This window comes from Ascaphus truei, chromosome 3, assembly GCF_040206685.1.
Source record: "Ascaphus truei isolate aAscTru1 chromosome 3, aAscTru1.hap1, whole genome shotgun sequence".
NCBI classification, from domain to species: Eukaryota; Metazoa; Chordata; class Amphibia; order Anura; family Ascaphidae; genus Ascaphus; species Ascaphus truei.
In genome coordinates, this window is record NC_134485.1 from 72,605,088 (window position 1) to 72,620,367 (window position 15,280).

Genomic DNA, 15,280 nt, shown 5'->3' on the forward strand with positions numbered 1-15,280 from the left:
CTCTCAGTCAATGTTGCCCACTTCAATCACACGCCAGTCCTGCCTATGTAATAAGGCTCAAACAATTATTTGCATTCAATTGTTGAAGTGAAAATGTTACCATTGAGCTCTACAACTTCCAAATCTGGTGCAGCCAAATAGTATTGCTCACACAGCATCTTTGCAGTTTCATAGGCATCTGCCAAAAAAAGAAAAGGAAAAAAAAACCACGTGATTGCTTATTTTTATGTTGGTAATGTTTAGTTTTATATTTATATATATTTTGTTATAGCGCCAACAATGTATGCAGTGTTTTTCAAAAGCGATCATAAAATATAGGGAATTATAATACAACAAACATACAACACAAAATCAAGAATACAGGAAAGGAAATTGTTAGCAAAGAAACAGAAAAGTATATTTTCTGCCCCGTTGCTATAGTGAAAGAAAAAAAAACAACGACACTTTCCCTAAACGGAGACAGGAAAAGGTGCTAATCAAAATAATTCTCTACTAAAACACAACGTGTCACAATACATACAAAGCACGCTCTCTGGAGCTTATTGAATAGGGCCCTAGGCTATTTTATGTGTCTACGATATATGAAAATATATATGTATGTTGACATGTGATGCACCACACAGTAGTATGTTATGTAAATAATATATATTACACACACACATACTTCGTTAATATTTCCATTTGCTACACACACACACACACACACACACACACACACACACACACACACACACACTTTTCTTTGGGATAATTTTATATAGCCTTAGAAAAGAAAGACCCTTTTATATTTCAAACACATCACATCACAATCCTATTTACCTTTGCAGTGCGGCCTTATTTCTTTTTTCTAATAGGAAAGGAAATCCCTGCCCCATAGAGATTACAATCTGATTAATGTGGCTTGTTTTGTTTAGCTTTTACGGAATCAAAATGCCCCCTAAGTTACTCTGTCCCCAAGTAAGATTGTTTTTAGCCTTATTGGGTCATATGAGAAGACAAAAACAACTCTTCAACACAGGTGAAGACAAAAGCAAAGGGCCTCTTACCTTTCACTACTTCTGCTACATTGCAGGTAGGATCAATGCTGCCAATATGTTTGGGATGCGCAGGATTTCTGTCGCCACCGAAGAGAAGAGCTTTAAAAAAAAAAAAGGAACATTTCCACATGTGTTAGAAAAAGATCAAATTAATTAAAAAAAAATAATAAAAAAATAATAATAATATATTGAACAATGTAGAAATAATAACAAATAATAAATTCAAGTCCGGGAAAATTTGGAAACAGTGGTCTCATTTCAGATAAATTATCAAAAACTATATTACATGGGTTCAACAAAGACTTTACATTTTAGAAAGGCAGATTTTAATAAAACAGGAATAATGTGGATGATAAATGGGCAGTCCTTAAAACATTGTTAGATAAGTGTGTTTACCATTGGGTAATAAATGAAAGTGGATAAATAAACAGGTAGTGTAGGGGAGGAAATAGAAAGGAAGAGGCAGGGTTTTAGAGTCTAAGTCAGAAGGGACGGAGGCATAATATCAGCATTATAAGGTATGTGACAAAAGTTGCAAGAGGGTATTCAAATTTGCAAAAAATTGAAGATGAAAAAAGGATTGTAAAAGTAAGATCAACCCTAAAAAGTTCTTTAAGTACCTTAACAGAAATATTAGAAAAGAAAATATGGGACCCTTTCAGTGTGAGATAAGCAGGCAAATTATTAGGAATAAGGAAAAAGCAGAGGTATTAAACACATTCTTTGCCTCTCTATTTACCAGGGTGGAATCAATGGCAAAAATAGTGCCATAGGAGGAAGCCACAACCTCTATATTAACAAACAAGTGGTTAACTGAGGAAGAAATGCATAGGCAGCTTGATGAAATTAAAGTAAATACATCACCTGGCCCCGATGGCATAAATCCAAGGGTTCTTAAGGAGCCAAGTCCAGTAATAGCCAAACCGTTGCATTTAATATTCAAGGACTCAATTTCCACAGGCTCAGTAAAGCAGATGTGGTGCTAAATTTAAAAAGGGAGCTAGATCACAACCGGGGAATTACAGACCTTTCAGCCCGATATAAATAGTGGGGAAGCTACTTGAAGGTTTAGTGCGGGATAATATTCAGGAATACCCAATAGCAAACAAAATAATTAGTAATAGTCAGCATGGATTTGTGAAGGATAAGTCATGCCAAACTAACCTGATTAGTTTTTGTTGAGGAGGTAAGTAGGAATTTAGACTAGGGTAATGCAGTTGATGTGGTGTACTTAGATTTTGCAAAGGATTTTGATACGGTTCCACACAAGAGGTTGGTGAACAAAATAAAGAGAATTGGACGCAGTAAAAATATATGCACCTGGATTGTAAATTGGTTGAAGGACAGACAACAGAGGGTTGTCATAAATGGAACCTTTTCCAGTTGGGCTAAAGTCGAGAGTGGAGTACCTTATGGATCGGTACTGGGACCCCTGCTTTTAATTTGCTTGTTTATTAATGATCTTGAGGTTGGCACAGAGAGCAAAATCTCTATCTTTGCTGATGACACAATTGTTTAAGGTAGTAACAATCACAGCAGGATGTAATTTCTCTCCAGAAGGACTTGGATAGACTGGAAACTTAGTTGGTAAATAGCAGATGAGGTTTAAGACTGATAAATAGAAGGTTATGCATTTGGGAAGTAAGAATATACAGACGATTTACAAATTAAATGGGGCAAAATTAGGTCAATCTTTGATGGAGAAGGAGGGCTTGTAGACAGCAGGCTTAGCAATAGTGCCCAATGTCATGCATTAAATGGGTAATGCATGGAAGAGACGCAAGCATAATTATGCCCCAATATAAAGCATTAGTAAGTACACCTAGAATATTGAGTACCGTTTTGGGCACCACTCCATAAAACATACATTATGGAACTAGGGAAAGTGCACAGATGTTACTACTTCAGTTTCAGTTCAGAGGAGGAGGGGAAAGGATTGCAGATTTAAACGCTACAACTAAATTTCTGATAAAAAAAAAAAAATATTTGACCTGTGTTGCTTCCTGAGATACACAATGAGTACGAGACTCAATAGCTACACATTTAGGAGAAAAAAATTACTCTACAACGCTAACTTGAACGTCTTGTTTATAATCACAATCCCCTTTTTCTCCTTTAACTCCCTCATTGATGCATTTCAAAATCTGTATTCTGCAGAGACTGCCCCAACAAATATTTCCAATGATCTCCTCGATGCAAATTCACAGGGGCAGTTTTACGTATAAAGAATTGCTAGACCACTCTGCTGCCTTTGATAGTCGATCACGCTCGCCTACTCCATACTCTCCATTCCATTGGCCTTCATGGCACTGGCTTCTCTTGGTTCTGTTCTTGTATATCCTGCAGTGATTCATTTGCTGGCACCTCCTCTTCTTCACTCCATGATAGTGTTCCCCAGAGTTCTGTTCTAGGACATATGTTTTCTTTTTTTCTGTACACCACGTCCCTGGACAAACTAATAGTTAATTGGTTTTCACTGCAACCTTTACGCTGATAAAACCCAAAGCTACCGGTCTTCTTCTGAAGCTGTGTGTATTTTCTGTTTTGTTCTTGTCCTTACCCCAACTTTGTACTACGCTGAAATAGGTCGACTTCATATAAGCGGATGGCTGCAGCGGGGGTCGGTCTCCCGGGTTGCAGGAGATGCTGCTGTCGGAAGGTAAACTAACTCACACTCTCTCACACTCTCTCACTTCCCCCCCTACCTTTTGGAGGTGGGGGAAGCTCTGACAGCTCCCGCCCCCGCCGCTGATTGGCTCACCAGCGCACCACGTCACCGCTCGGGATCGCAATTCTCTTGCATCCCCTGGCGGCTGACGCATCACAGCGCGTAGTGAGCCGTGCAGCGAGGGGGGACTGGGACCGGCTCGAGAGGATACCACTGATGGTGAGTAACGCGCACGCGGCCCCGCACACCGCCCAATGCAGCGGGACCAAAGCCTTACTGATGCCTCTTTGAGCACAGCACAGTAAAGTGACTCGTCACAAGAAGATGTAATTAGATCTCAACCCTGGTTGTCTTATATCAGAGACAGTATCCTTACCACTTGTATACCATCAGAAAGGTCTGGGAGTGCAGAAGTAATAACCTTCAGTACTTATCAGTTGTGATGGTAGGGGCAGCCTGGCACTGTATATTAAAGGTTATACCTGCTATTTGCCCGTACCCGTCAAGATGGTGACCAAATGCATGGGGCTCAGTAGTCATCTTAAACCATAACATGGATGCCAGCCTAGGCATAATGTGTAATCTGAGGTTAGCCATCTATTGCAAGTCAATGTGTGATGTTTGCATTTGTAATTAAGACTCTGTAAGTGTTGTGTTTATTAATATGGGATTCATTGTGTGCTGGGCCTTTGATTAGTTTAGCAAGGCCAGCTCACAATGAAACCAACTGCCATCATTTGTCCAGGGCCAGGTGCTGTGCTCAGGGAACACCTGCGGAGAAGACTTACACTTCACAAGTGTAATTGTCTTCTCCCAGGAAACGTGGAGCCTATCCCTGCAGGAGGTATGGAGCAGACAAAGAATTGGGGCCTGGGTCTTCTCCCCATTGGTCAGTTCCAATTTCCCATATTCCCAAGCATGCTTCTATGGGCTGTCCTAGAGTACGGTCACCTCCTCCGGCCCTGATATATCTGTCTCAGACGAGCACTCGAGTTCTGATTGGTGTCACAAAGACTATCCATCTCTTTCCTGATTGGTAGGCACCCAGACTTGCATGTTTCTCGATGGAAGCCAAGAGGGTTTATGTAAGTTGACACCCATCAGAGCTCCATAGTTATTCCTGGGTAGTCTCAGTGTCAAGAGACTCCTTAGATAGTTACTGGGATATCCTGACCACTCATGGAAGACATCCTGGGTAAGCTAGCTTCGGCAGCACCCAGCACCTAGCTAGCTTGGAGATCTCAACCAGGTTTCCCCAGTTTGGGGAGTGCAACTGTATTTCTTGTATTGTGTTGCTACCTGTTGACTTCCGCCAAAATAAACAGTTTATTTAACTCTCATTTTATCTGGTACTTGTGATCCCTGTGTAATAAGTCTGGTCTCTACGACAGACGTTATGGTAGGCTAAAGATTTAATACAAGTAGAAATGAGATAGAGAAAGAACCCAAATGTAGCACTCGAGTACATTTGGGTTCTATCTCATTTCTACTTGTGCTCATACCCAAAGCACCGTTCACCATTCACTTTATCCGTGGCAGTAGCAGGGGCTACCCTATTGCTCTATAAAGATTTAATACAGTCAGAAAGTAGGTCGAGTAGTCCTATTGTGCTTAGAGTAATTTAGATCCATTTTAGGATGTGATAACTTTAAGGGACCAACATAGATCTATTCATAAAATTAAAGTATAGTGTACACAGCTTTTAACACCTCACTGCTTTCTTTTTTAGAAACACTACACTAAGAAACTAATACGTCTTTTTCTGATCTTTACACCATCATTTCATCAGACCATACAACAAAGCTACATTCACAGTAAATCAGAAACCAAGATTTTGCATTGGTCTAATACCCGAGCATTAATGGCCTATGAATACCCACAAATATGAACTGGTAAAAGCAGCTATTAAAATAAATGTTACATTTGCCACGCTCATTAGCTCTCCTTTTTGACACTTATATACATATATATTTTGTGGGAGCTCAGGGGTTCCTAAAAAGAGCTTTCTGGGGTTCTGTGTGTTGTTTGTTAACTTATTTTCATCTGTCTCAGCTGTTGGAGGTTAGTGACCCCTCCTTCCCAGGATTTTAAGCTCACCCCTCCCCACTTCCCAAGTCAGCAGGTCTTTTTCATTCTGCTGGATATAGACCCACTGTGGTCTTTCTCCCTCCTAATAGAGGTGTATGAGAATTTTAATCCGAATAGAGGTATATTAGTATTTTATCTGGTAGTGTTAGGACTTGCGAACAGGTGTCTGCCTTGTCGTGGCTCGCAGGCTTACAACGCTTTGGCCAAAGGGTTAAACTAAATGACCCTTTTTCAAGAGAATATATAAGTATTTTACTGTGTATTTCTGTCATATTGGATGTAGCATTGGGCTTCTCTGTCGCTTGTAGTATTAAAATAAATGTAAACAAATTTAGCCTCTATTAATAATCCCCTCAATACATGGCATTACTGCCCTTGGCTATGCTTCTGGCCTTCATCTCCAATAATGTTTAGCTCACACAGAACTTTCACCCCACACGATGTGATGTTTCAAAATCTAAATAAAAAAAGCCCCAGTGTTCCTGGCATATGAGTAAGCTGTGGTGTGTAGGGTGTGTGCTACGAATACAAGAGACAAAAGACTTACTGTGCTGATTAATAAGCATTCGGAAAGAGATTCGGTTGGTGTAGAATCTGTCCAGAAAGTACTGAATGTTGCTGCTGACGAATGGGTCGAATCCATATTTTTCCTTGTATTCTATCACCCCTTGGGCCATGGTGGGAACCACGTCATTGTGACGGTTTCTCACTTGTATAAGAATATTTAAAAATCTGAAGAAAGGGGAACAGAAATATTAATTGTAAGCGGACTATAGTCATTGCATTTAAATAGACGACCCACAAACAGGATCCCACTATAACAAAGGGGTCTATTTGTCAAAGTCTCCCAAATATAAAACCAGTGTGAAAGAATTGCACTAGATTCATCAAAAGGGGAAACAAATCTGTTGCTTTCAGTGGGAATTTGTTATTTTATCTAAATCTGGTGCAGTTTTTTTGTCCCAGTTTTGCAGCCTGGAGCCTTTGATAAATAGATCTTTTAATGCCTTCTGAAAAAGAGGTGTTGGGTTCTTGCAATATCACTTTCTTTCTCCAGATTCAAATATGTATGCATCGTTCTTAAAGGTTCTTCAAAGAAACAAAAAGCTCGTGAGATCCTGGGTATTTATTTACTGAATCATTCATTATCACCCGACCACTATAATACATGGCCCCTTTTCTAGAGGTGCAAGTGTCTATCCTAAAAAGAACAAATGAGCTTGATTTTTTTCCAGACACAAGTTGCAGTTTTGTAAAGATTAGAATCTAAATTTTGTTCATTGAAGATAACACTTAATACAAATCTTTTTCAGTCCCTTTAAAGGAAGTGAAACTTCAACAACTCTTATTTTAGATACTGTAAATCTGGAGAAAAACAAAAAACAAAAACAAACATTGCTGATTCATTGCAGCTTCTGAAGGATTCCTTCCTCTGTTGCTACTGTAATTAACCGCCGATCAGTAGCTGAATGGATTTTATGATAATAGCTCTGGTGCTTTTTGAAATTAGGCTGTTAAATTGTGAAACAGAGTTAGACCCAAGATAGTCATACAATCTTTTCAGGTTTAAAATTATATAGCAGGTCTTACACAGATGCTGGTTTTTAATTGCAGTTCTAGTTATTTATAGACTTCAGAAGTATGTATAATTCTATTTATATAGCTCTAACAATGTGCGTACAGTAGTTACAAAATGATAATACAAGATAAATCAATAAACAATGGGAATAAGTGCCATAGGTAAAAAGGACATCATAAGGCTAAAGAAGACCCTGCCCCAAATAGCTTACAATCTATGTATAAGTATCAGAGCAACTCCTTGGACACAATCAAGAAAATAATAATTCATCATGGCAGAGATTTAGTTTGAAGTGACAATACAAGCCAATCCAGGAGGTATCCGAAAAACAAACGTTCATGCATCTTTGTATACTTTGCCCTCTAATGCGTCTGTGTCAATCTGGTCTGTCAGGGAACTGGGGAAGTGCACAGTGAGCCCAAAGTTCTGGCATGCAGTTTTTCTCTCTCCCCCTCCACTCTTGCATTAGCGGAGGGAATATGAGGTTTGCGGAGGGTGGAGGAGGTTCCTGCAAATAGGTCACGTCATGGGGTACATCATTGCCAGAGATTCTTGATCTGTGCCCAGAGATGTTAATGTTTGCTGCCACCAGAGCCTGTATGGTAGGCTCAACCCTTCTGTATCCCCTAGTAGCTGTAATATTTTCCTCTGTAACATTGCAAAGATACGCCCTTTCCTTTGTCACACTACTGCTAAAACACTAACACAGGCCCTCATTCTCTCCCAACTCGACTATTGTAACCTTCTACTGTCCGGCCTTCCTGCATCTCTCACATGTTTCCCCTACAATCTATCCTAAAGGCTGCTGCTGGAATCACTTTACTCTCTCCTAAATCTGTCCCACCAGCTCCAGATGAAATCCCTCTCCTGGTTTCCTTTTAAAGCTGCAGACCAAGCAATATTCTACATGTTTGTTTATTTTATTATTTTTCAGTCAGTACTATGAGAAAATACTTGTAGCATTTAAAAACAAAAAACAAAAAAAAAACAACAAAAAAAGCTATGAATGACATTTTTATTGTATTATAATGTATCAAGCAAGTTTTGTTTCTATAGCAACCATTTATAAAGTCACACCCCCTTTCTCTTCTGAAACAGGCTCTGGCACACCCCTTTGAGCCCTGTTCTCTCTAGAAGTGCACCAATTGTATCTAGCGACTGCCTAGTCCCATGATCTTCCCCACAGAACTTTGCATCTTTGGCCCTCTTCTGCTGCACGGATAGCCATTTAGTAAACCCCCGAGCCGAATCTTCGCCGATCGATCACAGGAGAACTGATCGATCTGCAACTTGGCTAAATACTTATCGTTGTGTGGATTGCATTAATACACATATTAAAAGGGAAAAATATATTTATTAAAAATAATAAACCCACCATCAAGTCAGGTTTTCAGGATATTCCTGCTTCAGCACAGGTGGTGCGGTCTTCGATTGAGCCACCTGTCCTGATGTAGGGATATCCTGAAAACCTGGCCGGTTGGTGGGTTTTGAGGACTGGAGTTGAGAACCCCTGCAGTAATGCACAATAGCAGATATTACAAGCTGCCCAGTGACAAACATTGCAATAATGTAAAGTGCATGTTTACTGGATGGTACATCATCATGTTCTTCATCAAGGACAGGGAACTGAAAATACTTACTCGTACAAAACATCTGGGTCTTCTGGACTCTTATTCTCGTATTCTAAAAGTTGAAGAAAACTCTGCATATACCTAAGAGTGAAATAAGAAATACATAAAAGCCTTTTCTTTTCCCCCAGAAAGCAAAGAGGCTTCGTCGCCAAATGAATTGTTCTGCATCATCACATGGTTGTTCACAGAGTTTTCAAAAATAAAACTAGCAGGTTAAATTAATTTTGTTTTCAAATAAACCATTTGCATTAATATATTTAATAGGCTAAATGTTGGTGGTTGCAACCAGTAGGGAAAAAACCACCAGGAAAGTAGGAGTATTTTTTTTTAAGACACACTGGAGTTTTTTTTTCACAATCTTTACCTAATCTCTCTTATGATGAGACGGTTTGGGGGAGATGGACAAAAAGCTTGAAAGCTACGATTGTGCACTGACAGCAATTCAAGTGAATAGCAGTTACCGTTAAGTGCGGCTATTGGGCTGCGGTGAATGCTATTATTAGTCGAGAGGTTAAAAAGAGTGAAGCATGAGAACTACGTATCTGTATCATTTTTACAAGGTAGGTTCCAAACGGAACCTGAAAAGATCCTATATCTAGCACTCGCTGTGGAAAGAGATACATGGACTCATAGTCCTTGAGATTCCAAATATCTCTACAAGAGGGTCGTTAGACCAGAGGCTAGCCAGAAACTGACATATATATATATATATATATATATATAATATATATATGTCCACATAGGACTAAAAAATAAAAAAATAATAACATTTTAATAATAAATTGATAAACAGGTGAACATATAATACACAGTGTAATTAAAAATCCTCATGAGGCCAAACGCCTAGGTGTGTACAATTGATGTAATATAGCATATACCTCTATATACCATTTAATAAAGTCACCTGATAAGGTATGTATGATGGTATGATGGGAGGTACGTGATATAAATATAAGATAACAAACCTACATATCTAATTGGTGCAGCAGCGCAGTAGGTAACCTGCAGGCTATATATATATATATATATATATATATATATATATATATATATATATATATATATATATACACAAATACAACTGTATGCTCATCTGCATGTCTTAGGCAGGTCTGCAACCCCGCCTTTCCCCATCATCACCCAGCATACAGCACTTCCACTGCAGCAAGGGATTCTGGGAAATGACATGCAAATGAGCACACAGTGTCACCTTTTGCCTCAAAAACCATTTTTAACATGGTTCCCTATAGGCTTAAGCTTGCTGCATGGTCACAGCTTTGAGCACAGCCAGGGTTAAGGTGCATACCCAGAAAACCACCCACAGACAGCTGTTTCGACCTTGATGGGTCTCATCAGTGTGGGGTTGTCTGTGGGTGGTTTTCTGGGTATGCACCTTAACCCTGGCTGTGCTCAAAGCTGTGACCATGCAGCAAGCTTAAGCCTATAGGGAACCATGTTAAAAATGGTTTTTGAGGCAAAAAGTGACACTGTGTGCTCATTTGCATGTCATTTCCCAGAATCCCTTGCTGCAGTGGAAGTGCTGTATGCTGGGTGATGATAGGGAAAGGCGGGGTTGCAGACCTGCCTAAGACATGCAGATGAGCAAACAGTTGTATTTGCATATTTGCTTTCATGTGGAGGGTTTTTGTCACTTTTTTTACTCACCATAACTTAACTCAGTATTATGGTATATATATATATATATATATATATATATATATATATATATATATATATATATATATATATATATATATATATATATATATATATATATATATATAGTGACAGAAACCAGGGGATGGTAATAAATTCCGTATATAGGGCTCCCAGGATACTAGACAGTTTCTATCCTGTTTGGCCTGGGAGTGCAGCCTTATAATACATACACTCCATCCCACAGTTTGGCAAGCGCTGGAACTGAGGGATGAGAGATCCAGACCAGAGTTTGTCTGCTGCCTGATTTCTGTCACCTGTCATGCTAATTAGGAATCAGGTATGAAAGACTGATTTCCTGTTTGCTCTGGTCTCCCCACAAGAGCCAGGAGGCTGGAAGGCTGCTGAACTACAGAGGGGAGAAGCCTCTTCCCCAAACAGGTTCAATCTTTCTGTTCATTTGTGTAAGACTGCAAAAGTACCGTGTTTTGATGTTGGAAGTGGAAAAGCCACTTCCAACCCTGAGTCAGGGATATCTAAGTTAAGTTATCGCTCAGGTGAGCAGCTTTTGTTTTGATCTGTTTTCTGTTGTATGCACTGTGGCAGTCTCAGTGCCTGGGACTGAATAAACCAGGCATAGCCTGTTTAAAGGAACAGTACGTGACGCCTCATCATTTAACCTACCCTAAAAGACCGTGTTCTAAACAGTCCCGGACAAACGACGGAGCCCCGGAGTAAGCCGTTTGTCACATATGGTGGAGAATGCGGGCAGAGCACTAGGGGGTCTGCGGGTTGAAGAACTTTGAAAAAAAAAAAAAAAAAAAAAAGTTTTTTTCATCCTCTGCAAACAAGATGGAAGACGTGGTGGGTGCGCTGGTACGCAATGTCGCTGCCCAGAAAGACGCGAATGAAACCCAGCAACAGCTGTTAATAGCCCAGCAAGAAACTAATGCAAACCAGCAGCAGACGAATGCAGCCCAGCAACAGCTGCTAATAGCCCAGCAAGAGATTAGTGCCAACCAGCAACAGGCGAATGCCAACCAGCAACAGGCGAATGCAAACCAGCAACAGACGAATGAAGCCCTGCAAAACGCGAATGCAAACCAGCAAGAGACAAACCGCTTGCTGAGAGAGGAGCAACAGCGGTTCGCTCAGGGCTTACAGCAGGAACTCGAGATCCTGAGGCGGACTATCAGTAACCTTCCACTGGCAGCGGCAGCCCCAGTACCGAAAATGACCAGGGCAAGCCACTACCTTCAGAAGATGGGACCCTCGGATGATGTGGAAGCCTATCTTCTCACGTTTGAACGCACGGCACAGAGAGAGGGATGGCCAGAAGCTGATTGGGCTGGTCTAATCGCACCCTTCCTAAGCGGCGAACCCCAGAAGGCTTACTTTGATCTAGAGCCAGCCGAAGCTAACGTCTATGCAAAATTGAAGTTCGAGATCCTCGCCCGCCTCGGCGTAACCACGGCTGTTCGCGCCCAAAGGTTTCACGCATGGTCCTTCACGATGGATAAAGCCACCCGAAGCCAGATGTATGACCTCATCCACCTCGCCCGGAAGTGGCTACAACCCGAGATCAACTCAGCCAGCCACATCGTGGAACGGTTGGTCATGGACCAGTTCTTGAGGAAACTTCCCTCTGCCTTACGCCGTTGGGTCAGTCAGAGTGACCCCCACAATGCGGATGAGCTTGTGGCCCTCGTAGAAAGGTACAATGCAGCAGAAGAGCACCCGCAACCCACAGTCGTGGAGCAACCCCACTACCCGAGGTTCCAGGACTCTTCCAGAGACGGTAAAAGGGTACCGGGGTTAAGGGGCGCTGAAGAGCGGCGAACACCTTCACGCAGCACCAGCAACAGTGGTTCGCACACTAAGGGCAATAGCCAACATGGGGAGCCGGGAAAAGGCTCTAAGTGGGACACAGACTATGTACCTAAATGTGTAAATTGTCATGAGAGGGGCCACACAGCAAAAATCTGCCCACTAAATGATGAGCCCATGCAATGCAACAGCGTGGAACCTTATTCGCTGTTGTCCCAATGTATGGGCCCTAGCCCAGAGGACCCCTTGAATAACCATCTGTGGGCATTTGTAAAGGTTAATGGTAAGAGGGTTCGGGCACTTCTTGACTCTGGGAGCATGGTCACACTAGTGTCCGAATACCTCTTGCCCATTAAGAAGAAACAGGGAAACAGTTCACAAAGAGTGGCAATTTGTTGTATACATGGGGATAATCATGAATATTCCACTGTTGATGTTTTTTTTGAAACAGAGTTTGGTTCTTTAGATTTCAAGGTGGGTATTGTACCCAAACTGGCACATGATGTGTTAATAGGGACCGACTTTCCCCATTTTCTAAAAATGTGGTCCCCCGCTCAGAATAGCGCCCAGAGTTCAATAGCGGACCATAACGAAGTATTAGAAGAAACAAATCCTTTCCCTTTTTCAGAAATGGAGGTTGACGAGGGCCCAAATAAGAAGGGGGAAAAGGAGGAGTGCTGTAAAATTCCCTTCCCCATCACTACTTTGGTAGGGAATACCCCAAATCAAGATGTTGAGCAGACACTTACCACCCCAGAACCGGATAAGACCCTCGCTGACCTAGAGGTCAGTCCTGGGAGTTTTAAGAAGGCCCAGTGGGAGGACCCCACATTAGCGGTAGCAAGGGGAAATATACGGGACCAGAATAGTACTCCTGGCCAACCAGATAGGTCACTTGCTTACCCCTACTTCGAGGTAGAGAACGACCTAGTATATCGGGTAGATAAAAGGAAATCAGTTACAACTAAACAATTGTTGGTACCACGGACATTCCGTAACGTAGTATTACACCTCGCACATAGTCATCCATTGGGGGGACACCTAGGGGTGGAAAAGACAAAAGAAAAGGTTCTCCGAAGCTTCTATTGGCCTGGGGTTCTGGCAGAAATTACGAATTATTGTTCCTCATGCCCAGAATGTCAGATCACCGCCCCGTTCAAGGCGTACCGCAGCCCATTGGTACCCCTTCCCATAATAGAGGTACCATTTGACCGGATTGCTATGGATCTAGTAGGACCCCTAATAAAGTCTGCTAGGGGACATCAGCATATATTGGTAATATTAGATTATGCCACCCGATATCCGGAGGCAGTTCCCCTACGTAGCACCTCAGCTAAAAACATAGCAAAAGAGTTAGTAGTTCTGTTTTCCCGGGTCGGGATTCCTAAAGAGATTCTATCTGACCAGGGAACACCATTTATGTCCCAAGTAACGAAAGAGCTATGTAAACTCCTAAAAATCAAGCATCTCAGAACCTCAGTCTATCATCCACAAACAGATGGTTTAGTGGAAAGGTTCAATAAAACCTTAAAGAGCATGTTACGGCGGGCGGTTGATAAAGATGGGAAAAACTGGGATTGTTTGTTACCGTACCTGTTATTTGCCATTAGGGAAGTTCCCCAATCATCCACTGGCTTCTCCCCGTTTGAACTATTGTATGGCCGACACCCAAGGGGCTTACTGGATATAGCCAAAGAGACTTGGGAACACGAGGTTACCCCTTACAGAAGTGTAATAGAGCATGTTGCCCAGATGCAGGACCGCATTGCTGCAGTCCTACCCATAGTGAGGGAACACATGGAGAAAGCTCAAGAAGCACAGAGGAATACATATAATAAGGGTGCTAGGGTCAGAATTTTTTCTCCAGGTGATAGGGTACTAGTTCTGGTTCCCACCGTGGAGAGTAAATTCCTTGCTAAATGGCATGGGCCATATGAGGTCTTGGAAAGAGTGGGAGAAGTAAATTATAAGGTAAGACAGCCAGGTAGGAGGAAACCTGAGCAAATTTACCATATAAACCTACTCAAGCCCTGGAAAGATAGAGAAGTCTTGTTAACCCTAGTACCCCCAGGTCCGTCAGAGAATCAAGAAACTGACCCAGAGGTTAGCATAGCTGAAACCCTGTCTGTTCATCAGAAACGAGAGGTTCAGAATTTAGTGAAAAGAAACAAAGAAATCTTCTCTATACGGCCAGGTAGAACTAGCGTAATTGAACATGACCTAGTCTCTGAACCGGGGGTCCGAGTTAACCTTAAACCGTACCGAATCCCAGAGGCCAAAAGAAAGGCTATAAGTTTAGAGGTTAAAAAAATGCTAAAACTAGGTGTAATTGAGGAATCCCAAAGTGGGTGGAACAGCCCTATAGTCTTAGTCCCAAAGCCAGATGGTACAACAAGGTTTTGTAATGACTACCGGAAACTAAACGCGGTGTCAAAATTTGATACTTATCCTATGCCCAGGGTAGATGAACTTGTAGAGAGACTGGGCAAAGCCCGATATCTCACAACCCTAGACCTAACAAAAGGGTACTGGCAGGTTCCCCTCACAGAAAGGGCAAAAGAAAAGACAGCCTTCTCAACCCCAGACGGCCTCTTTCAGTATAAGGTGTTGCCTTTTGGCTTACATGGAGCTCCCGCCACATTCCAAAGAATGATGGATAAAATTTTAAAACCACATGCTCGGTATGCTGCCGCCTACCTGGATGATGTGGTAATCCATAGTGAAGATTGGCAATCCCACCTTCCAAAGGTCCAAGCTGTGCTTGACGCAGTCCGGTCTGCTGGACTAACTGCTA

General features: G+C 41.7%; 1 protein-coding gene across 1 annotated transcript in view; it reads right to left on the bottom strand.

The window, feature by feature from the left end:
- The window catches only part of LOC142491549 (pyruvate dehydrogenase (acetyl-transferring) kinase isozyme 3, mitochondrial), a 68,978-nt gene that overhangs the window by 27,277 nt on the left and 26,421 nt on the right, over nt 1-15,280 (bottom strand). Inside the window, exons 3-6 of the mRNA XM_075594271.1 lie at nt 9,013-9,084; nt 6,341-6,525; nt 1,047-1,136; nt 101-178 (exon numbers count right to left, since the gene is read on the bottom strand). Of these exons, the coding sequence (XP_075450386.1) occupies nt 101-178; nt 1,047-1,136; nt 6,341-6,525; nt 9,013-9,084 (425 nt within the window). The remainder of the gene's footprint in view (nt 1-100; nt 179-1,046; nt 1,137-6,340; nt 6,526-9,012; nt 9,085-15,280) is intronic.